Source organism: Galleria mellonella, unplaced genomic scaffold, assembly GCF_026898425.1.
Source record: "Galleria mellonella isolate WM207_F2 unplaced genomic scaffold, CSIRO_AGI_GalMel_v1 utg83, whole genome shotgun sequence".
Classification (NCBI taxonomy): domain Eukaryota; kingdom Metazoa; phylum Arthropoda; class Insecta; order Lepidoptera; family Pyralidae; genus Galleria; species Galleria mellonella.
The window spans coordinates 1,041,916-1,067,369 of NW_026442162.1; the positions used below are offsets into that span (position 1 = coordinate 1,041,916).

General features: G+C 33.1%; 2 protein-coding genes across 4 annotated transcripts in view; one reads left to right on the forward strand and one right to left on the reverse strand.

Annotated features, from left to right (window-relative positions):
• LOC113517110 (zinc finger protein 91-like) overlaps nt 1-5,719 on the forward strand; it is a 44,619-nt gene extending 38,900 nt beyond the window's left edge. For both annotated transcript variants that reach the window (XM_026901688.3, XM_026901689.3), the window contains 2 exons: nt 1,347-1,518; nt 2,194-5,719. In XM_026901688.3, the coding sequence (XP_026757489.2) occupies nt 1,347-1,518; nt 2,194-4,731 (2,710 nt within the window). In that variant the 3' untranslated portion in view covers nt 4,732-5,719. The remainder of the gene's footprint in view (nt 1-1,346; nt 1,519-2,193) is intronic.
• A 228-nt stretch (nt 5,720-5,947) lies between these two features.
• Nucleotides 5,948-9,539, reverse strand: LOC113516692 (transcription elongation factor S-II). 2 transcript variants are annotated; one of them, XM_052901971.1, is made up of 2 exons: nt 9,517-9,539; nt 5,948-6,977 (listed from the first exon to the last, which is right to left on the reverse strand). In XM_052901971.1, the coding sequence occupies exon 2, from the start codon at nt 6,933-6,935 to the stop codon at nt 6,171-6,173; it is 765 nt and encodes a 254-aa protein (XP_052757931.1). In that variant the 5' UTR covers nt 6,936-6,977; nt 9,517-9,539; the 3' UTR covers nt 5,948-6,170. The 2 variants fall into 2 exon arrangements, with proteins under 2 accessions (XP_052757931.1, XP_026756955.1); XM_026901154.3 differs by lacking the exon at nt 9,517-9,539 and adding an exon at nt 7,270-7,462.
• Nucleotides 9,540-25,454: the final 15,915 nt, after the last annotated feature.

The following is a 25,454-nucleotide window of genomic DNA, read 5'->3' on the forward strand; positions in this document are numbered from 1 at the left end:
AACTATTAATGAACAGACATTTGAGGACATTGCTGGATACAATTCATCCAGACAGTTTGAAACATAAAAAAACAGAGTGGCAGATTGACCACAATCAACATAAATCACACAGAGAAACTAATGAGGGACAAAAGATAATGTACAGAAATTACAACAATCAAGGCCCCAAATGGTTACCAGGCGTAGTATTACAGAAGAATGGACCGTCTAATTATAAAATTGAGACAGCTAATGGTAAAGCAATCAATCGTCATATTGATCAGTTGATTAGATACAGATCAAGAAAGGAGGAAGGAGAAGAAGGAATTGCTGGTACATCTGAATCATTGGAAGTTTCCAATAACACAGATAATAATGTTAAGAACCATCAACAAGAACAACAGGAAAGTAACAGCCAAGAGTCTGAGAGGATTATTGAAATACCAGATTCTGAAAAATGGGTTGAGATATTGGGAATCCCACCAACTTCTGAATTGGCTACGCCAGCTACAGGCAAAATAAAAAATAAGTTAAATGTGCATTCTAAAACTCCTTATGAGAGACCACAAGATCTTAAAGACAATCTGTACTTATTCTAAGTGTCATTATATTTTTATATTAGTATTATATATGTCTAAAATGTAATCATAATATCTTTCTATATTTATAATTGATTTAACTATCTTAGAGGGGAGGTATGTCATGTATATTGATGTGGGTACTTTTATACTTTGTTAAATAATAAAGTGTACTAATGTAGGTAGAACATGTTCCAACATGACATAAACTGATTCAAGCTACACAGCACGTTTTATTGCACAATATCATATAATTAGAACATATTAATATATAAATAACAAATATACTTAAACATATATGACATATACTATATTATACACAAAATTAAGAATAATATTATTTTATGTATATATATATATATATACAACTTAGAATGGCAAACAAGCTGACGGCCCACCTGATGGAAAGTGGTAACCGTCGCCTATAGACATGAGCAGTACCATGGACATACCAGAGTATACTGTTTCACCCATGATACCCCCAATGCGTTACTATTCCTGAGGATTCAGACGTTATTCCTCCGTACCCAGTAAATTCACGCCATATCCCACCCTTCAAACCGAAACACAGCCATGCAAACACAACTGCTTTGCGGTTGAAACACGAATAAGACAGGTACCCAAGCAATCGACTTTCGTACAAAGTCTCCCTCTGGTAGCAGCATAGTTATTCCTCCCTTTGGTATATAGCTGTATAGTTATATTGCACTTCTCATATATTTAGCTTTAAATACTTAATTTGATCGATAATTGAATTTGATTGTAACATGTTATGTAATAATATTTCAGAGATCCATCTAAAGAAGCTTTATTGGATCATGTCCGGGAACATTCTAAAGCTGACGGAAATTCTGAAGAATCAAAATTGATGAAGAAACCAGATAATCTTCCAGATCCAGCAGATCTCGCATATCGCTGTGGACACTGCAATCAGTTATCTAATTGGAAACACGTTATACAGGTACTTTTTTTTATGTATTTTTAAATAAAATATATGTAACTGTATGAACACTTTATTTTTCATCGACAATATCTTCAAGTCGATATCGTGAACATAACGAATAATTAAATGCACCGTCATATTATTCCATAGCTTGAGCATGTCAAATATTCAAAATATAAATAATAACTCCCAAGCGCACGATTATCTGAGAACCCGGACACTGTGTGTGAAGTCTATTTTTACATCTGTACTTTCCGCATGTACAACTGATGTAAGTGTAACCATAGAGGATGCGACAGTTAATAACAAACTGACGGTTATTTTTCGCAAGTTTTTGATAGTTTATGCTCATATATTGCCATGTAACTAAAACTCAGTTTCTTTCTTCTTTCTGTAGTTAGACAGGATAATTACTTCATCCATGTCTTGTATTTTTCTCATGCTTTAGCTTCTTTTATTGACTACCGAGGTAGTCTTTCATGATTTCTTTTTAAATAAATACACTTTAATTATAATCTTAATTAAATATATAATAAAATTGTTTTAATAACTGGCATATAAATTGCACAAGATATATGTCCTGTTTTTAAAAGATTGTGTAATATAATGTGAATAGGACTCTATTTTCCGCGCTTACCCTCTCATTTGGGCCGTTAAAAGATTTCAAAGTATGATTTTTGTTCTTAATTTCAGAGGCATTGTCGATTGAAGCACGATGGAGTGATAAGAGTCATCACAACAATTAAACCAAAATCGGATACAACATCAACAAATGATATCACCAATGACACGTGCACTAAGTGTCCTTTTAAAACAAACGATAAAAAAATGCTCGCAGCGCATTTACAACAACATCAACCTTCTGCTCAGTCTATATTCAAATGCTACTTTTGTCCTTTCTTTGTTAAGGATGAACAAGAATTAGTCCAACATTTACTACTGCACGGTGTAACAGAACCAGAAGAATATATCTCTAAAGCAATGGGATGTAAATCGCCATTGCCAGAACTACAAGGGGCTACATCAACCCCAAATTCAACGAAACGACACAGATGTACAGAATGTCCGTACGAAACAAATAGCAAATCACAGTTTATGTATCACGAACAATTTCACAGACTTCCAGCTGACACGCCATATAAATGTCCGCAATGTAACTACAGTGTTTCTAAAAGGCATTTATTACATCAACATTTAAGAGTTCATGGTATTCTCACAAAGAAGTCAGAATCAGAAGCAGAACTGGAAGCAATGTCAACCAATTCTAGTAGAACAGAAGATAAAACGGACGCATATGTACCTCTAGAGGAAATACCTTATGTATGGGTATCGGCAAAAAATATGTTCCATAAAATGTACAAGTGCCGTTATTGTTCATATGTAAATTCGCAAAAATGCAAAATACCCTACCATGAAAAAATACACTGCATTATTTTTGAAAATAGTGAAATAACAGTATACAAATGCTTGGAGTGTAAATTTATATGTGATAATGCAATTAAATTAGCCGAACATTCTAAAACACATGGTGAAATATATGGGCGCATTTGTTGTCCTGTTGAGTTGGATATACCAGACGACGAGCAAATTGAAAAACTGCGAAAAGTAATTGAAGCTGAACAAACAGCACCCACAAAAGACTTTATAAAGGAAGACGACATATCCAATGGAAGTAAGGAAGTCAAAATGTTATATTTTTGTCAAAAGTGTCCATCTAGATTCTTTTCATACGATGACTTAAAAAATCATGATAAATTTCATGAATCATCATTTCCAAACACATGTAAAAGTTGCGATTTTTCTGCCCCTGAGGAAAGTGAGTTAACTTCACACACTTTTGTCCATTCAGACGAATATCATACAAAAACGAAAATGTTAAAATTTATGCACAATTCACATGCAGCTTATTCACAACCTCAATTAAAATTAATTCACTGTGCAACAACATCAGAAATAACATGGGTAGTTTCGGATTCCGATAAAGAACATGACAATATATCTAATAATAAAAAAATAAATGAACCAAAACAGTACTTATGTAAAGAATGCCCAGCGAAATTTTTCAAAAGTTCCGCATTAAGCTATCACATGGGATTACACGGTGGTGATGGGGAACATAAATGCAAAAAATGCAATTACGCAGTTAAAAGTATAGGAAATTTGGCGAAACATGAATGGCTTCATAAGGCTGAAAATAAAATACCAACTTGTGACTACGAGTCTAGTGAAGATATGGATTACAAGAATATTCCATTATCTGGAACTGATTTATTTCAAAGAAAAACAGAGGCCCAGAAAAGGGTTTTAATAGATAAAGATAAATTAGTTAAACCAAATGATCACTTCCCACCTGTACTTCAGGCGGATCCACAATTTGGTTACTTGATGCATGGTAATCCAGAATTTATATATCCAACTTATTTAAAGAATGGTCGTCAAAAAGAAAAACGCTATAAGTGCCATAAATGTCCTTCAGCTTTTGAAAAGAGAGAACAATATAAAATTCATTTATCTTTACATGGTTCGAAACAAAGGTATAAATGTGAACTTTGCGATTATTCTGTAAAATATTATGCTAATTATGTTCAGCATATGAGAAAACATCAAATGAATGATGAAGCCCAAGCAGAAAGAAAAAAAGGCAATCATGATTTTAATGAAGGAGGAAGTCATGAAGATAAACAGGACGACAGTGGTGATAATATTAAATTAGCCATTAAAACGATGCCAAAAGGAACAGCCAGAAGCGATTTTCAGCAATTCTCAATAAGTGACCAACAAACTCTACGACTACTACAGCGCAGACGCTCCATTAATAGCGCTGGAAAAGATTCAAACCCAAGTGAAACGGCACCAACTAAAGATCGGAAGTTGCATATGTGCTTATTATGCCCATATACGAATCAGAGACAAGATGCCTTAACAAATCATTACAGAAGACATGATGATAGTGACATTCTTAATGCAGGGAGCCATAAGTGTTCCTACTGCGATTTAGTTGTAGTTCAGTCACACTTCCTCCGCGAACATCTGAAAACTCATTTTAATTATCAAAAAACTTTAACTCCAGAATGCTTTGTGGCCAATGAAGGCGTAAGTTTTACTATTACAAAAGTGGACGATGAAAATATATCTTCTGATCTCAAGCTAGATTTAAAACACAAAATTGATGTGTCCAATGAAGAAAAAATATTTGTAAAAATAAAAACTGGAGAAGTTTTTGCAGAATAAATCTGGGTAAATTAGATATAATTTCTATGTTTTAGTGAACCACAACATATTTCTAGTTTAAGCCAAAAATAAAAAAGAATACGACAGTTGTTATTCACCAAAGTGTAGCTTGCCATATTAGATTGTACTTGAAACGGTCCTGGACATTTTTGAGATATCAAATGATTGTATTTGTAATAGGTAGAAATAAACCATGTAAGGTACAAATTGGTACTCTTGATGTTAATATTAAGCTCCAATATATGATTGTTGATTATATTATGAGCATCCAGAAAAATAATCCTGATAATCCAGGAATCTATTGAAAATTACTTTTAACTTTCTGTGGTAGGTACATATTTAATCTTACGAACTTAAAATCATTTGGATATATTAGTATTTTTTAAATGTTAAATATTATTTAAAGAGGAAGCCATAAAATTGCATTAAGTTGACTATCTATTTGTATCTTTCATAAAGATATATATCCACTTCTTTATTCATGTACCTATTTGTATGAAGCTAGTCTTAAATTTTAGAAAGTATAAGAAACAAAATTTGTGTTACCATTATGAATCGTTTCTACTTTATTAACAATTAACATAATTTCCATAAAAAATTACCTATAGAAAATTTATGAATTTGGTACATTGTTTGTTTAATATTTACGCTATGATATGCATGCTAAGAGGTGAAATTAAAAATCAATGTATTTTAGAGTGATAAAAATATAACTTCCACATTCATAAAGCTTGTAATGACCAGACAATAAAGTTATCAGATATATAACTACTATGGTACCTAATACAATAAATGGCGTAATATGGTGTTTCCTTTAATTTTACATCATAATCTAAATAAATTTAAAGTTAATATTTCAAGTTGTGGAATATAAAACAGGACCAGAGACCCTGTGTAAATTTTTATATTATAATTAATCCTAAGAGGACACATTCCTGTTAAGATTATGAAAATAAATTGACAAATAAATATAAATATAATCGAACAATGGTATTTTCATTGATCTTTTACCCTGTTATACCTACTTAGTATACAAATGCAATATAAATTAATGAAATCTTAAATTTTAATTATAGACATGATTGTATAGAAACATTTAAATGCTTTCTTCTTAATCTTGGAAAATGAGTATGTTTGATATATGTGCAAAATAAATTTATTACTTGATATAAAAAAAATGGCAATATTAAAGGCATGTTAAAAATAAAACTTATGATTTTCACTTAAAGCAGATAATTTATTTCATTAAAACTAAAATTACCTTATCTACCCGACATGATTCCATTCTTAGTAGTAAGGTCAATGCAATGAATATAGCAAGAACTAAGTATAACTCAGAGTGAAATATTAGTATAATAATTATACTTGACGCTTTGCTGTGTATCATGTTATTAACATAACAGACACGTCATATTTTCTAAAGATTTCCCAACACAGTCTTAACAGAACTTCCAACGATTACCACATTCATTGCAGAGAACAAATGTTGTCATAGGCTCATCAGAACTCCTCGTCTGTAGTTGGTTATAAGTGCAGTTCTTCTTTTTGCACTTACCACATTTTAGCATATCAGTTTTAGTACCCTGTACTGTAGCAAGTTGAGCATCATCAATCGCTTCTTTAATGAACTTCTCCCTCAGTTTCTTCATTTCATCACTAGCCATCTCCTCAGGTGTCATTTTGGCTAATCGTGATGCTGACACAACACCATTCAAGAAATTGGTGCGCAATGTCGGATTCTTAGGATCTTTTAAATTAGCAACTCTTGATCGTACCCTATTTTTGTATCTCATGTCCGTGTTTTTAAATTCAGCATAAATGCATTCCTCAAGCTCCTCAGCAAGTTCTTCAGGTGATCCACAAGAATTAGGATTGTCTCCGTCAGTTTTGAGAGCCTGTGTGAGAAGTTCTCGACACTTAAGGCGTATGGCATCAGTTGTGTTCGACTGAGGTGGAAATGAGGCCGGCAGCTTTTTATCTTTTTCTTTTTCGTCTTTTTTCTCCTTATCTTTACTCTCCTTTTTAGATTTCGACGAACTTCCATTATCCTTAGAAGGAGTACTGGGTGTTGAAAGAAACTTTTTCCAGTTTTTAATCAGAGTTTTACATAAAGATATTACTTCTTCATCCTTACTGGATTTACGTAAAGCGTTTACTGTCATACCTATTCTGGTTTTCGTTAAGACATCTAAATTTATTGCCATAGTTTGAAGTGTTTTTAAAAGTTCCAATGCTTCGTCTTGTCCCTAAAACAAACATATTTTATAGAGGAAACTAGTCAATAGCAAAAATTTATGATTACAAACTCTACATTGTTTATATATAATTTAGACCTGTTGCCGCGTGCTAATTAATATTTATATATGAATAACAAAAACAATACTTATAGAAATAAAATTTATATAAGCAATGAGTCATTTATCAAACTACTAAATTATACTACTTCTTATAAGAAGTAAATAGTTATTTTGTTATCCGTTAATATGTTTGGTGAAGGGGTCTTCGTTGATTTTCATCTATCTATAACTCGAGGCGTACCGTTCCATCATCTGAAGTCATTTTAGTTAATTTCTTTTGTATTTTCATTACATCCTCTTCCACACTCATTGTTGTTGTTTAAATGAGAACACTATAACTTCCCGCCTATATTTAGCGAGAAATAATTGTAAAGAATTGGTAAATCAACCACTACACCAAAAATATTACTGAGCCATAGACTAGAAATGCTGCAAAAATACGTCAATTGAAGCATCTGGTGTCAATTGGTCAATCGTTAGTACCATAGATTTAGGTTATATTATCTGCGTTTAGTGCATACAGATACAAAATGAGCTTCTATCGTAAATAATTTTACGATTATTCTATATTTTAGTTACAAAGCTACTCACTCATATCTATAGACGACGGTTACCACTTTCCATCAGGTGGGCCGTCAGTTTGTTTGCCATTCTAATTTATATAAAAAAAAGCATGTCTCTACATCTGTATAGACTTTCTACCTCAAGGTTTTTAACTCTCTTAATTTTTTTTAGTACGTTTGTTCCGTTATAAAACAGGCTAAGGTCGGAATCCATGCTGCCTAGTCTTTAGTATGATAATTTGTCTGGAATTTTAACTCAATCAATTAAGATGTCACTTTTATTTTTTTTTTAATTTTATTACCTAAGAACGATTAGCGACTTTTCGTTGTTATTGCCTCTGAAAAGCAATTTAAGAACGTTTATGACTTAATGGCAAATGGCGTTATGTACTACTGCCAAAATACTTGTCCTTATCCTGATAGTACATTTAACCCTGTTTAACCTATTAACGATTAGGAAAAAATCGTGTTATATAAGACTTCGATGATTTTTTACATTGGCAACCGTTCGTAAACAATTTATATAAAGTTGTTAATTGTTAAAAAACAGTAATAATGTAGCACAAGGTTACCATACCATTATCACCCTTTAAAAAAACTGGTGGGAGGAGGGTTATTAGTAATATGGGCTACAAGCTCCATTGGTAACAGTATACTTCGTCAGGTTGACCTCCACGTGGTCCCCCCTGGAAACCATCGTGCTGAATTCCAAGTGTATTTACCACGATGGGCTAACTGACCTGCTCTTTCATTTTCACTTATCAGCCTTCACTGGTGCCCCGCCGGTGTATACCGATAACGTAGGCGGGGTTACTATTCCATTATCATTCATTAAAAAAGAAAACACTGACAAGGTGGAAAAGGATTACTAGTAATGGGATCTAAACGTCTCATTGCTATTGCTATTAATATACCATACCAGGTCGACCTGGAAACCAACGTGATTGATTTATATTAAATTCGCTACGATGAACCAACTGACCTACTTCATTCTCACCTCACTGGTACTCACTTCTATAAAAAAAAAAACGGCTGCTCTATCGGTATACTCTGCCAGTGTATACTGATAGAGCAGCCGGGGTTACCATGATAATGAAATCATTATCATCCACTAAAAAAAAATCAGACTGGCAATGGAAATACAAAAACAAGACGAAAATGTGATTACACTAGCGTGCGTGAAATGTAAATGTAAGCATAGAAGTACTACACCACGCACATTCTATTGTTAGATGATTAATCAAATCTGTATAAGATAGTAAATCAAACTCGACATTTTAAAACATTTTTTTTTACAATTAGTATTTTTAAACGTTAATATTTGTTTATTTAACTTCATTACACATATAATAAATAGTACGTAGAAAAGATATTATACATATAATATATTTTATAGGGGATTTGTGGAATATAACGGTGAAATTACAGTACAAACATAACAGCTTAATCTTCAGACTTGAAAACGCATCAAGAGTATCACGGGCGATATATTATACTATGTTATGTCCATAGTACTGTTCATATCTTTAGGTGATAAAAAAGACATTTAAATAAAATGTCCTACCCTTAAAACCGAAACACAAATAATACGACAAATACAGATGTATGCCCTTATCATTAATAAAAGACATCAAAATTGGCTCATAGTTAGTAAAGATTTAAAATAGTAACTTGACGTCGTTAATTTAATCGAAATTGATACACCATATCGAGAAAGACAAAAATTTACTTATTTTTAATATAGGTATTGACGATATAGACTAATAATGTCAATTATATCGCTGGGATTCAGAATGTTACTTTATGTCGTAATATAAGTCTTTGGTAGAAGGTTGAAATAAAATAAAAAGAACGAATCCCGGATATAGAGGTTTGCTTCGTCCCACTAACAGAGATAATTTCGTGCCAAAGTGTTGGATTCTCACCTATTCAGGTCCCACTTAATCAAGTATCACTGTACTTTATAATCTAATATTAAACCTTACATTATATAAATAGAGTGTCTCCATAGAAATGCTTAAAAAAAGCGCGTCAACTTTTTTATACAATTGTGTACGCTACAGTGTTACCAGATTAGAAATTATAACTTTAGATTAAGGTAAATAGGTGAAGATCGTAACTTAAAATATTAGGATTAACTAATCTTTTATAATATTTCACTTTATTTATATAGTTGGTAATATTATTTATTTATTAAGAATAATACGTAGATAAAAAATAAAAATGCGGTAGATGGAAATTCATAATTCTTTTATATTGCTTTAAAAAATAGTAAAATTGTGAAGTGAAAGTTGAAAATCAATATTTATAGATTCATGTATACTATAAATATGGACGAATAATGTCACTAAATGTAACGGCAAAAACTGTTTACTTAACCGATTTCTTTAAATACGAATATCTCAGAATATTTGTAGATTTAATAAAACGTGTATTGATATTAGAAATAATCGAAGGCCATTTTAATTTTATGCAATATTTTGGAAATATCTACGTATGGGAATGAAAAATATGAGTTAATTAATTTAATTAAGTTGACTAAATGTAAAAAATATTTAAATGTATTTTTTTATTTATTTATATACTATAGTACATTCACTTATAATATAGATATTAGGTTATACCAAAATGTACACAGGCATACTCCCTCCCTTAAAGAGATTTTTCCCAGTCAACTTCGAGAATTCGAAAGAAAAAAGGATTTATAGGGTTAGCATAAAAAGAAGAAGAATAGCATATAAGGTGCAAAATTTAAACTTTAAATAATAAAGATATATACAAATTTTATTATTTATCTTAAGTTTAATTTCTTAATGCTATTTTGTTAATCCTTACTTAAATAAATACTTTTATAAAATTAAACAAAAATGGCGGCCACTTTGAGTAATTCTGACACCACACCCATATTTGAGATGTGTATGGATCTTCAGATATCGATTTTGAAAGCAGTCTGTCAAATAACAAAAAAAAAAATGGTGGCCATTATTGTTAATTCTAACAACAAATTCATATTAGAAGTGTATAGGGATCATCCGATATAAATTTTGAATGCAATCGGTCAAATAACAAGGAAAATAAAAATAGCAGTCATTTTTATTAATTCTGACGCCGGATTTTGATTTTAAAAGCAATAAGGCCAAATAACAAAGTCTTCACAATACCTACTCAATAATATTTCTATGTACATATCTAGATAAATATTATATTTATATCAAGTAAAAAAAATAACAACACAAAATACAAATCATAATTTAAAATATTTCAATTCTTATTGAAAAAAAGTCCATCTCATTTCGGGAATTTTAATTCACTTATGGGAAATTTTTTCGCATCCGTGCAACACTAAAAATGGCGCGAATACTTAAAAAATGTGAACATTTATAATTATATTTATGCTTAAAATGAAGATGTTTATCGGTTATAAGTAATTTCTTTATTAGTTCTATTTTTCATCTTATAATTTTTGCTCCATTTTAGTAAGCAAAAACTAATTTTAATTAAATATAGACATGTCAAGTTACGTTGAAGTGTAAGAATATAGAACACTAATAAAAAAACGAGTCAGCTAATTTGACTTTCTTTTATAATGTTTAGTGATGTATTATTATAATTACAAAAAAAAAACACTTGATTTTCTATGTCTAGGACTTGTCTATAACTCGCAGCATTGGTTTGGAATTTGGTTCCACAATAAAACTGACGAAAAAAACGAAAAGATTTTATTTTAAATTTCTATGGGTCCGTAAAATTCCAAACAAATTATCATATTGAAGACTAGGCAGCATGGTCTCCGACCTTAGCCTGTTCCACAACGGAACACACGTACTAAAAAAAAATTCCATGGGTCCAATCTGTAAGTATATTCTAGAGCGCGGGAAACGTTTAAAAAAGCGGGAGTGTTTTTTGATCTTCTTTAAATTAATTTTATTTTTAATTATATAAGGATTAGTTTTATTTATATATTGTGTATTAGATTGTATATATAATTGTATATTTTGTAGTAATAGTGTTTGTTGCTGTAAATATTGGTAAGTAAATTACCTATATTAATTAGACATTATGGATCCACCTATAGACCCTGGGGGGACGACCCCCCAGGTGTCTGCAAATATAACTATCCCATTTAATAATAGTTTTGATATATTGGGTGAATCTAGTATGGACACAGATGGTTCTAGCGTTGCAAGTTCTAAACGTAAGCGAGTACGTGGCGAACGTCGCATTTGCAAACATTGCAATAAAAAACGAAGGAGGCACACCAAAGGTCTCGAATCTAAAATTAAAGATAGTGATTGTCAATGTATTGAGGATGAGAATCAAACTCTAGTATCAATACCAGTTGTAAATAATACCGAGTCTGTTAAACCTGCTTCTCCACCCAGTACTTTAAGCAGAACTTTGTACAATGCCGAGGATGTAGCTCCTTATGTCGTTCATGTACAAAAAAATGAAACACATCCTAATGATAACACTACATTACATCCTATTGCATTTGGTCGCTTTTTACACACTAATAAGATAAATAATATAGTGAATGGTAGCCTCAAAAGAATAGGAAGAAACCGTTTATCGCTTTCTTTCTCAAATTTTGAAAATGCAAATGCATTTTTAAATAATAGTCACTTAGAAACACATAATTTTAAGGCATTTATACCTTCTTTCCATGTAACCCGTATGGGAATTGTGAGGGGTATTCCTAAAGATTGGACAGAAGAGGAAGTAATCCAAAATATATCAGTACCTATAGGTTGTGGGAGAATTCTAAAAACCAGAAGAATTAAGAAAAAGACCATTAATGAAGGACAACCAAGTTTTATTAATACTGAAACCATTGTTATTACTTTTGATGGACAAATATTACCAAAAAGAGTATTTATGTTTTACACATCATTAACTGTAGATTTGTACATTTACCCCACTATCCAATGCTATAACTGCTGTAGGTTCGGACATGTCAAGATGCAGTGTCGTTCAAATCCTCGGTGTTATAAATGCAGGCAAAATCATACAGGTGATAAATGTGAAGTAGATGAGGAAAATGTTTCTTGTATCTTGTGTAATGGTTCTCATTCAGCAATTAGTAAGAAATGTCCTGAATATGCACGTCAGAAAGCCATTAAAGAAACAATGGCCCACAGTTGTGTTTCTTATGCTGAAGCATCAAAATTTCATCCTCCCACTTCTAAACTATATTCAGATGTATTAACATCATCATCTCCGTCCAATAAATCTCATTTTCAATCTTCTTTCCTCAAAGAGAAATCATCATTACCACATATTCAATCATCACATAAAAAAACAGTTACACTTAAACCACGCTCTCCTCAAAAAGCACAACAAGGATATGATCGTTCTGCCCATGAAGCCATAGTTAAGGAATATAATATTCCTGCTCCCTCTAATGGTTGTGCATTATCATCAAATAATATTGACAATAATCAATCCATCTTTGATATTATTCTCATGCTTATTAAAGTGTTATCGCAATCGAAAATGATACAAACAACTTTACCACCGTCCAACGATGCCATTTACAATGTATTTTCTCAATTATTAACTTCTCACAATGGATTACAAAGTCCTAATAATTCAGTGGAACTGTCGTAGCATAACAAACAAGAAATCAGACTTATTTTATTTGATTAATAAATATAATCCTTTTATAATAGCTCTCAAGAGACTTGGTTAAAGCCAGGATATCCTTTTAGGATTTCAGGCTTTACAAGTCTCCGTGATGATAGAGCTGACGGATATGGCGGTGTTGCCATATTGGTCAAAAACTCCCTTCCTTTTTCTTCTTTTTCGCTTCCTGTATATAGCGGCATTAATGCAGCTGCTATAATTATAAATGGTATCTGTTTTGTTACTTTATATATTCCTGATCCTACATGCCAAATATATTCACAACTAGAACAATTATTTTCAATTTTACCTAAACCTTTTCTCGTAATGGGCGATTTTAATGCTCAACACCAATCGTGGGGCAGTTCTACTTCTAATTTTTATGGTGGAAAACTCCTGACGATAATTGACACTTACAACTTATGTATTATTAACTCAGATGTACCAACACGTAGAACTGCACCGAATGAAGGGTTTAGTGCTCCTGACATTTCAATATGTTCTTCTGATTTAGCTTCTTCACTGTCGTGGTATCCTCATTCCTCTACTTTCGGAAGCGATCACTTTCCCCTCATTCTTTCTTTTCCAATTTCCATTCCCTCAAGTCGAAAGAGTGGTCCTCGGCTTAAATATAATTTATCAAATGTAGACTGGAATATTTACAAACAATATTTAGATAATAAAATATCGGAGTTACCTATTGTTTACCATGGAAATGCTTTAAGAGATTAAAGGGAACAGGAAATGTAATAGATTTAAGATAGAATGTTAGTACGTATATTTGTAGTGAAAGTAATATTTATTTCGACAGAACATTAACAAAACAAGTTGCTAGGTAACGCACAGATAAAGAAGAGCACTATCATTGTTAGATAAAGATCTCTTCTTAACATCCGGTCTCCTCTTTTAATCCAACTTGTTTGCAAAGTTGCATCAATCTTGGCTTAAAGAGAGGCTTCGTCAAGAAGTCAGCTAGTTGATTCTCTCCATCAGTTTTGAAGACTTCAAGACATCCTGAAATGACGCACTCTCGAATGAAAAAGTGTCTAAGGCGAATATGCTTTGTTCTCTGGTGACACTCAAAGGGTGGGTCGTGAGCCAGTCTTATAGCTGATTCATTGTCTAAATAAAGCTTCATAGTGACATCTCCCATTATCATGAATTGTAGAATCCTTTTTAGCCATATAAGTTCTCTAGTAGTTTCACTGGCTGCTACAATCTCAGCTTCAGTGGATGATATTGCGACTGAAGACTGTCTCTTGCTTTGCCATGCAATAGCACCATTAGAATACAAGCAAATCATTCCAGATGTCGATCGTCCAGTTACAGTATCTCCACCATGATCCGCGTCACTGTAACTCAGTATACACGTTGACTTTACAGAGGATTGATAAGTGATACCGTAATCTGTGGTACCTTTGATATAGCGTAAAACTCGCTTCACTTTTGTTATATCTTCTGATGAAGGATTGTCAAGATTTCGAGAGACAACGCTAAGTGCATATACTATATCCGGGCGCGTTCCTATCGCTAGATAAGAAAGTGCTCCAACCGCTTGTCGATATGGGAATGTGATAGATTCCTTTTCTTTCTCAATTGGTATATTAGAATCTTTCACAATGGGTGTTACAGCTGCTTTACAATTTTGCATTCCAAATCTTTCAAGCAATCGTCTTGAATATCCCTGTTGATGGATTTTTATTGATCCATCAACGTGTCTCTCTATTTCTATTCCTAAGAAATAACTGCCGGATTTGGTAGTAATCTTAAACTGCTGTCGCATCTCATTTAAAAAGTTTTCAGTCTCTTTCGGATTACTAGATGCAATCAATCCGTCATCAACATAAAGCGCTAGAATAAGCTTTCTATCCTTCTTATCTTTATTTCTTATAAAAAGGCATGGATCGCTAGAGTTTTGCTCAAATCCAATTTTCAAAATGTACTCTGTAATACAATGGTTCCAGCATCTCGGTGCTTGCTTTAAACCGTATAGAGACTTTTTGAGTTTACATACTTTTCCTGAATTGTCGTTGTATCCTTCAGGAGGTTTCATATAAATTTCTTCGTTTAGACTTCCATAAAGGAATGCAGTGGTGACGTCAAATTGGGATAAGGTTAAATTCTCTTGTGCAGCAATACTAAGAACAGCTCTTATAGTACTTGTCTTTGCTACAGGGCTGAATGTTTCATAATAATCAAGTCCCTTTTTCTGCGAGTATCCTTTTATTACTAATCGAGCCTTATATTTCTCAATAGTACCATCAGGATTAGTTTTGATTTTATAAATCCATTTGCAAGGAATCGCTTTCCTACCCTTGGGCAAATCTACCATTTCCCAGGTTTGATTTTCTTGAAGGGAATTAATTTCAGTATCCATAGCAGCACGCCACATGTCAGATTCAGTACTTATCATAGCTTGTTTAAACGTAGTTGGTTCTAACAGAGATTCTTCAGTCAAGTTAACATTACAGATATTACATATAAAATCACCGTAACGATTTGGAGGTCTGAGACTTGCTCTATTTCTAAGCGTCATACTGCCTTCATTCTCTACTTCACTTGCAGAAAGCGGTGCAGTGTTAGCCGCTGCCTCATCTACGTCTTGACTGTCTGAGTCCACTGACTGTTCAGATACATTATGCTGTCCTAACAATATTGGTACAGTACTGTCAATTATATTATCGTTATTATCATTAACAATATCAGGCTCTGTTATCTCGTTATTATCATCATTATTTCTTATGGAAGGTTCTCTAAGAGTCCTGTTTTTTTCACATTCCACGTCAATATTTGGAAAGTTAAATTGAAAATTTGACTGTTGCTCATCAGTTCTATATTTACGTTGCTCAGACTCTTGTATATTTTCTAGTTCGCTCTTTGAATTTGCCATACTTTTTATAGGTGATACTAAGGGAGTTTCATTAAATGTTACGTCTCTCGATCTTACTATGACTTGCTGTATATTATCCCATATACGATAGCCTTCATCGGAGTCGTAGCCAATTAAAATTCCCTTCTGAGCCTTTTTATCTAACTTATGCTTTCTTTGTTTCGGAATATGTGGGTAACAAATAGTTCCAATTACTCTTAAGTGAGTGATCCTTGGCTTTACGCCGTACCATGATTCATGCGGTGATTTACCATCATGTCCAGGTCCAGTTCTGTTTAAGATATATACCGCTGTTTGAATCAATTCAGCCCATAAGCCCGCAGGAATTGTTTCGTGAGCATGCATTAAGGTTCTTGTCATTTCTACCACAGTTCTATTTTCCCTCTCAGTTGGATTTTGTTGTGGCGTATATGGCATTTTTAACCGTTGTTTAATGCCTTCCTTTTTTAAAATTGCGCTGACGTTATCGTTGTTGAATTCTCCTCCATTGTCACTTAAAAGTTCTCTTATTACATGACCAGCTGCTTTTACTTCAGCTATCAGAAGGGGAAGTTTTAGGTATACTTCAGACTTTTGGTGTAATAGATATACCCAACGATAATTTGTATGGACATCTTTGAATAGCACGAAGTAACGATGTTTAGAAATCGAATACGGGAAAGGTCCACAAATATCCGTACAGATTAGTTCACCTGGTTTTGATGGCTTCTCTCTAATACCAAACTTTTGTCTATGTGATTTGCCATAAATGCACCCTTCACATAGCTCTTTAGTTGCTTCTGTTTTAATGTGAAATTCCTTTTCCAATAATTTCTTTACATGTAACTTATTCTGATGACCAAATCTTTCATGATATAGTTGTAGTAAACTAGAGGTGGATAGCTGATTTACATCTACAGTTGGTTTCAAGCACCTCATTTTTAAACGGTAAAGACCGCCTTGCACATCTCGAGTGCCAATCAGTTTCTTTGCACCATTTATCTTCATAACGCATTCGAACGGAGTTGACTCGAAGATGCTATCTTTTACGATATCATGAGTGGCTAGGACAGAATAAAGATTTTTACTTATAGCAGGTACATACCATACATCCTTTAAAAGAATTTGTTCAAGTCGTCCCTCTACCTCAGCTTCTGCACGGATTGTACCAATCCCTATAGCTTGGATACTCTGCCCGTTAGCGCCGGTAACTGTGTGCGAACTTTTAAAATAAATGAAGTCCTGAAAAAGATCTCCTCTGTTGGTTACATGACTGGTTGCCCCATTGTCAACGTACCAATCTGTAGAATTTTTGACATCATTCCTAAAGTCCTCTTCAATAGTAAGGACCGTCAAGTTCATATTCACAGCAGTCGACTTCTTAGGTGGTCTGCCATCTGAGATCCATTTCTTACATTTCCTTACAAAATGTCCTGTCTCTCCGCAATAGTTACATTTATGAAAATTATTTTTCATTTTCTTGTCCTTTTTCTTCTTTTCTTCTGCTTTTGTATATAATGCTTCAGAGGTGTTTAGTGTCTCTTCTTCTACTTTGTTAATTATGACTTTTTCGTGGGCACATAACTGAACGGTTAGGTTGTTAACAGTGCGATCGGTCTTTGACATCAAGAGCCAGCTTGACTTAAAACCAAAATATTCAGAAGGGAGAGTATGTAGAATTTGATATATCAATAAAATTTCCGGCAAATCACCAGTTGTATTCAATGCCGAATTTAATTCATACCATATTCCCTTTAGCGATGAAATATGAGTGGCCATGTCATGGCTTGGTTCTTTCTGATATCCGAAAAAATTTTGACATAATTCGTACGATCTGTCTATTATACATCCCCCATAAAGTCTTTGTAATTCATCCCACATGTCCTTAGAATTATCAAAGCGCATTAATTTCTGTAATGTGTCATCTGACATATTTGTCGTAAGCAGGACTACTATAGTACTGTCTATTCTATTGTACTCTTCTAAATCTTTCGTATACATTGCCTTTTCTTCTGGTGTAGCCATACCTTGCAATACTGGCTTCGGTCTCTTACCTTCCAATATATCTAATGCCCCCGGCACGCCTTTTAACACCATCAGAAACTTAAACTTCCATGTTTTAAAGTTTTTAGAGTTTATGTTCCCAATTTGAACCTTCGACGCTTCTACAATTGACTTATCCATATCTTGATAATGGGTACGTTTTCAATTGATTCTAGCTTCTATGATACTCATACGCTCTGCTACCACTTTAAGAGATTGAAGGGAACAGGAAATGTAATAGATTTAAGATAGAATGTTAGTACGTATATTTGTAGTGAAAGTAATATTTATTTCGACAGAACATTAACAAAACAAGTTGCTAGGTAACGCACAGATAAAGAAGAGCACTATCATTGTTAGATAAAGATCTCTTCTTAACAAAATGAACATCAATGTTGTAATGACTTGATGATAAATATGAAGGAGGTTGCTGATTTATTATTTCCTGTTAAAAATAGTGCTTCAGGGAAAATTCCCTCGCCACCTTGGTGGGACAAAGATTGTATGGAAGCAATTAAAAATCGTAAAGAGGCTGAAAAAAATTATAATAATTACATGACACCAGAAAATTTTGAAATTTACACCGCAGTTTCACGTTCTACTCGAAAACTACTGAAAAAAAAGAAATTAGAAGGCTGGAGAAGATTTTGTTCTTCTATCTGTCCAGAAGTTAATTCATCAGTCGTTTGGAATAATATTAAAAGATTCAGATCTGCCTTTAGTGATCATACATCACGTTCTGCACTCGATTTAACTTTAGCGAATAAATTTTTAGATCGTCTTGCTCCTAGTTATGTGCCGGAATGCCTTTACAATATTTCTCTATCCGTCTCTGACGAATTATTCGAACTTGACTCTCCTTTTACTCTAGTAGAACTTAAAGGTGTTCTAGCTTCTATTAAAGACTCTGCACCGGGAGAAGACGGTATACCGTATTCCTTTTTAAAAATGCTAGCGATGCGACATTAATTTACTTTTTAAATATAATTAATTCCATAATTATTTCGGGAAATATACCTACTTCATGGAAGTCTCAGATTATTATACCATTTCTAAAGCCTCATAAACCACCTTCTGAACCATCTTCATACCGTCCTGTTGCACTTTCCTCTGTCTTACTAAAGCTAGCTGAACATTTAGTGAAAAACCGTCTAGAATGGTTTTTAGAAAGTAATAACTTACTATCCCCGAACCAGTTTGGTTTTAGGAAAGGTAAGAGCACCTTAGATAATGTGAGCATTCTTATTTCAGATATTCATATAGCTTTCTCACAAAATTTGTCAATCCTCTCAGCCTTTTTAGATATAAATTCTGCCTATGATAATGTAATAATTTCTATTTTAAAAACTAAATTACAAGCTCTAAATGTACCGGTAATGCTTTCTAATTTCATTATTAATATTTTATCAGAAAGAACAATATATATGAATTTAGATGAAGATACCAAATTATCTAGAACAGTATGGAAAGGCCTTCCACAAGGATCTGTTCTCAGTCCAATCTTATTTAACATATACACATACGATCTAGAATTATTCCTTGATAAATCCGTCAAAATTTTACAATATGCTGATGATCTTTTATTATATTTTATTGCGAAGTCCATAGAATCTGCTTCTGCCAAATTATCTGATTCATTAGATTTGTTAAAAACGTGGTTAGATGCAAATGGTCTTAATCTTTCTGTAACCAAGAGTAGTGTAGTTTTGTTTTCAAGAATGAGATCACCGCAACAAATTAAGGTGCTTTATGATAACTCATACATTCCTATAAAGACTGAAATTAAATTTTTAGGTATCGTGCTAGATAATAAATTAACAGGTCTGTCCCACTGTAATTATATTTCTACGAAATGTGAGCGTAACCTCAACATTCTTAGGTGCCTTGCTGGAGTTTGGTGGGGAGCACATCCCGTTTCACTAAAACTTGCTTATAATGGTCTTATAAGGAGTGTCATTGATTATGGAACTTTTTTGTTAGCTCCAGGAAGTTCATTTGCTTTTAAGAAATTGGATTTAATTCAATCAAAGGCCTTGAGGATTATCTCTGGAGCAATGAAATCAAGTCCAATCAATGCTTTACAGCTCGAAGTCGGTGATCCACCTTTGGTTTTAAGAAGACAATATCTATCTGATCGCTTCTTTTTTCGTTGTTTACAATTATCTGATCATCCGCTTATTCAAAAGTTATCTCAACTACATATCTTTATTTCGTCTTCATCTTATTGGAAACATAAAAAACCTCCATGTTTAATACAAAGTTATGAAAAATATAAATCCATAGAATCTCCCACTTTTACATCGTCCTGTTTTCCCATTTATAAATGCTCATATCAATCTTTAGTTTTATCTCCTAATATTAAATATGATTTTGGGTTATTAAAAAATGATTCAGAATTGAATGCCAAATTTATGTTTATAACTGACATTGAATGGAATGAATGGCACTACATCTTTACTGATGCATCAAAACCAGACAATAGCGGTTGTGTAGGTGTGGGTGTGTTTCATTCACAATTTAATATCGTTCAAAAAATTAAACTTCCACCGGAGTCTTCAGTTTTTACCGGGGAATGTTATGGTATTTTAAAAGCTGTAGAATATATACTTTTAATGAAATTACATAAGGCAATAGTTTTCACTGACTCTATGAGCTCTTTGCAAGCTCTAGCCAAATATCCGTTTAAATCAAAACCAGTTTATCCCATTATTTGTGACATAAGACAAAGTCTTTATCTTTGCATGTTGAGAGGTTATTCCGTTTCTTTTGCCTGGTTACCAGGACACAGTGGTATTAGCGGCAATGACAAAGCTGACCTTATTGCAAGAGAGGCTGTAACTTGTGGTGATATGTATCCGTATCATAATTACTGTAGTGACCTAGCTTGTCTCCCAAAAATATATTTAAGGTATGCCTGGAAGGAATATTGGGAAAAAACAAGTACAATAAAAGGAAGATTTTATCGCCTTATACAACCCGATATTCCTTTCAAACCATGGTTTTGTAAATTAAAGCTTGGAAAGACCGCAACAACTATTATAACTCGTATGCGTCTAGGTCACGTATGCACACCTTCTCATTTATACAAGCTTGGTATTGTACAAAGTTCGTCGTGTAATTGCGGTGCTGAAGTGGCGGACTTGAATCATATATTCTTCTCATGTTCTAAATTTGACCACACCTCCCTTTTTAATCATCTCCGATCCATCCGTGTTCCATTCCCAACTTCTATTCTTACTCTACTTTCTTCCAATGATCCTATTATCTATAAAATACTATCTTCATATATATATGATAACAATATTAAGATTTAGTTATATTACATGAATACATTTATAGTTGCATCAATTGCTTTTCCTATATATTTATAAGTATATTCTCATATGTACAAGTATATGTTTCATATCCTATAAATATCCTAGACCTAATCCTTATCCTTTCTAAATTCGTTTGTGTTAGGTATTTTTATTACTATTATCGTTTCCCCGTTTTGTTCTTGGCAAAATACCCTAATATCGGGGTGAACGCCACAAAAAAAAAAAAAAAAAAAAAAAAAAAAAAAAGTATATTCTATCAGATAAAAACAAAGAAATTTCTAAAAATGATGGAGTTATGAGGTAACAAACATAAAAATAATACAACCGAATTGTGAAACTTCTTCTTTTTAATGTCAGTTGAAAAAAATTAATGAATTAATTTAATTCTTTATTGTACACAATATAAGAATAATATTAATATTTCTCGGTAAAGTGTAGAGTGCATGACTTTACATTATGCGTAATTCGAATAATCTTCGTTTAAGAACACCTTTACATACCTCCGTGTACTATACCAAATTCTTTTCAGTTTAGACTATTCTATTTCAATCGAATTTTCTAATTCAATAAACAAATAATATATAAAAGTAATAATAAAGCCGCCAGCCCCTATTACAATAATCCCCTACCAGTTGAGAGTATTTGTGAGTTATTAGAGTAGTTGAGTCAGCCTGATTCAGTAGACAGTACGTCACTAAGTTAGTTGGAAAGAAACCTAGAGTACGTCTATAAAAGATACAATACGGGTTAATACGCATTGTCAATTTATGACAACGCAGTTTTTCCACAAGATTCATACGCTTACGTTCCACATAGTAATTGTAGTGTTAATTGTATCAATAATTATATTTACCCCGATTAACTACAGTAATAATTAATTATTAGGATAATAATGAAATATTTAACTTGACCGCAATTCAGGCTGCAAAAAAAATTTATTTATTACCTATATGTAAAAATTAAAAAAAAAAAAACCTGTAAGAACACATTATTAACAAAATCCACCTAAAAAAATATAATTACATGTAATAAATTCGTTATATATATCAATAGATATATATGTATCTTCATCATCATCTTTATTATTTCTGCCATTATCTGTCCACTGCTGAGCATAAGTCTCCCCCATAGACTGCCATAAGGAACGATCGCGAGCCATTATGGCAGTCTATGGGTACCAGTGGATACAGCCACTTACTCCCTGCGATGCATTTGAAGTCGTCACTCCATCTAGTGGGTAGTTGTCCTACACTCCAAATACCCTTATAGGGTCGCCCCTTTTTTTCCATTCTTTGTCTTCCACAAGAACCTTTTTCTCTTATCGGTTATATATGTATATATAAGTGAAATTATTTATAATAGGGAAATTAATCAGCGCGGAAAAAAAGTCTAATAAAAATTCACAGTACGAATATTTAATAATATAAAACTTAATGCTATTGATTTTCAATGAAATGAGATTCGAGCCTCGCCTAGTAAACTTATTTAATAAGTACCTAAAGCTAGGAAACTGATGTCACCGTTCTATGTAATTTTCAACATAATAACATTATTATAACTCTAGGTCTGTGGTTGATTAGTTTTAATATAGTTTACCTACATATATTGTATATATATATATATATATATATATATATATATATATATATATATATATATATATATATATATATATATATATATATATATATATATATATATATTAAAGTTCAATTTAACTAAAATAATTTTATCTACATTAAATATCTACAAATTACAAATTATAATATCTACATTTAAGTATAAAAGAGTATAAAAAAAAGTATATAGAATGAAAAATATTTTAATTTTATCCATATTTCAGTAGGTATAAATCAATACATATAATAAAATCGTAACTGATCGCTGTCTGTAATTGGACGATATAACACAGGGGGCAAACGAGCATGCGGCTCACCTGATGGTAAGTGACTACCGCCGCCCATGATCACCCACAACACCAGCGGCATTGCAGGTGTGCTGCCGGCCTTTTAAAAAGGAATATACTCTTTTCTTGAAGGTTATGTTGTCGTATCGGTTCGGAAAACTGCTGCTGGAAGTTGATTCCAAAGAATGGTTGTGCGTGGAAGAAATACGGTGGAAGACCGCCACTCGTCCAGATGATTGGGATGATAGAAAATGTTAGAAAATCTATTATAGGGCGGCTTTAAGACCGTAAAAGAACCTAAAGCAATGATTTTTAAAATTATTGTCTGTTTGTTTGTACATTTGTGCACGCTAATTCTCAGAATTAGGTGCACAAATGCAGTGTTAGGTACGTAATTATCATTTAAGTATATAATACCGTATAAGACCGGACTCATGAAGAGTTCCTTTGGGAATGATATATGGGAACTACATACTTAGAAGCGAAACGGCTAGTACCTAATATATTTAATTATTACAAGGATATTTCAAGCACGTTCAATAGGTAATTATGTTCAGAATTAGATTATGCAACCAGTTACAAATATTGATGTTTAAATAATACAGAAATTCTTCTCTTTTTTATCTACTCGTTACATTTTTAAAGATACAAAGCAATAGGTAGGCTACTTTGTGATAAAACTAAAATTTATAATGAATTTTCCTCATTACAAATTGAAAAATGCAAATGGAAAATCCCTTGCATTGTGACTGTAAAAACAATCTGCTTACTGCAATGTTTATGTGTCAGCATCATTGCTCTAATTTCCTTATAACAAATCATCATCTATGTGATGTTTATATATGCTCAATTAATAATTTAATAATAAAATACATTTATTGCCGTAAAACATATAAAACCCCGTACAAACGTAGTGTAGGAGGACCCCCCACTAGACGAAGTGACGACCTTTAATACATTGCAGTAGGGAGTCAATAGGTGGGGGCTCGGATCCTTATGGCAGTTTATGGGGAATGCCTATTTTTAGCAATGGTCAGTTGTAGCTGTAGCTGATAAGATGATAGGTGAAGATGAAATCAGGTTACTTAACCTAACATACGAATTCACCACGATAGTTTCCTGAAAGATCAACCTACTACAACTATCAGGGGGAGGAGGGATTGTTAGTAATGGAGACTGAGAATTCCATTGCTAGCAATATACCCAACCAGGTCGACCTCCTCGCAGTTCCCCCTGGAAACTATCATGATTTAATCCAGATGAATTCATCATGATGAAACAGGCCAGTTAGCCCTGGCCTGTTTTCATCCTCATCGATCACCCTTCACTGGTACTCCGCCAGCGTATCCCGTTAGCGCAGGCGTGTTACCATTCCATTTTCATCCAATAAAAAAAAAACTACAACTATCGCTTATTACGCGATCCCTCTGATAACCATCATAATCGTAGCAGAAGGTATTGTTAGTAATGCGTACTACCAGTCCCATTGCTAGCAATTTATTCTGTCAGGTCGAACTCCACGTGATCACCCCTGGAACCATCGTGCTGAATTTTAGGTGTATTCATCACGATGTGTTGAAAACTGCGATGCGTAATTGAATCTGCATCACGATGGGCTAAATGTCCCGTCTTTTCATTCTCACTTATCATCCCTTACTGGTGCCCTGCCAGTGTATACCATTAGAGCGGGCGAAGTTACCATTCCTATATCATCTATTAAAAAACCTCATAATCAAAGGAGGGGGAGGGTTTTTCCCCTTATTAGTACTGGGGGACGTCAATCCCCATTACTAACAATTTGCTCCGTTAGAACCTCCACGCGATTCCCTTTGAAAACATTCGTGTTTCATTTTTGTTCGTATCAATTCGTCCCATCATTTTCCACTGGTGCTCCGCCGACGTAAACTGATAGCGCAGCCGAAGCAACTATTCCCTTTTCAACCAATAAAAATAATATACATATCATAGTGAATTTCTAGAGAATTCCTTACGATGGGTCGGCTGACCTGACTTCATCCTCACGGGAGGTAAAGGGATTGTTAGCAATGGAGTTTGACAGCGCCATTGCTAGCAATATGCCTTATTAGGTCGACCTCCACGTGGTTC

Coding starts and splice junctions, on each gene's coding strand:
- LOC113516692 (XM_026901154.3), bottom strand. CDS start 7,338: ATGAGTGTGGAAGAGGATGTAATGAAAATACAAAAGAAATTAACTAAA. Junction 6,978..7,269: donor TGACTTCAGATGATGGAACG/GTACGCCTCGAG, acceptor TGTTTGTTTTAG/GGACAAGACGAAGCATTGGA.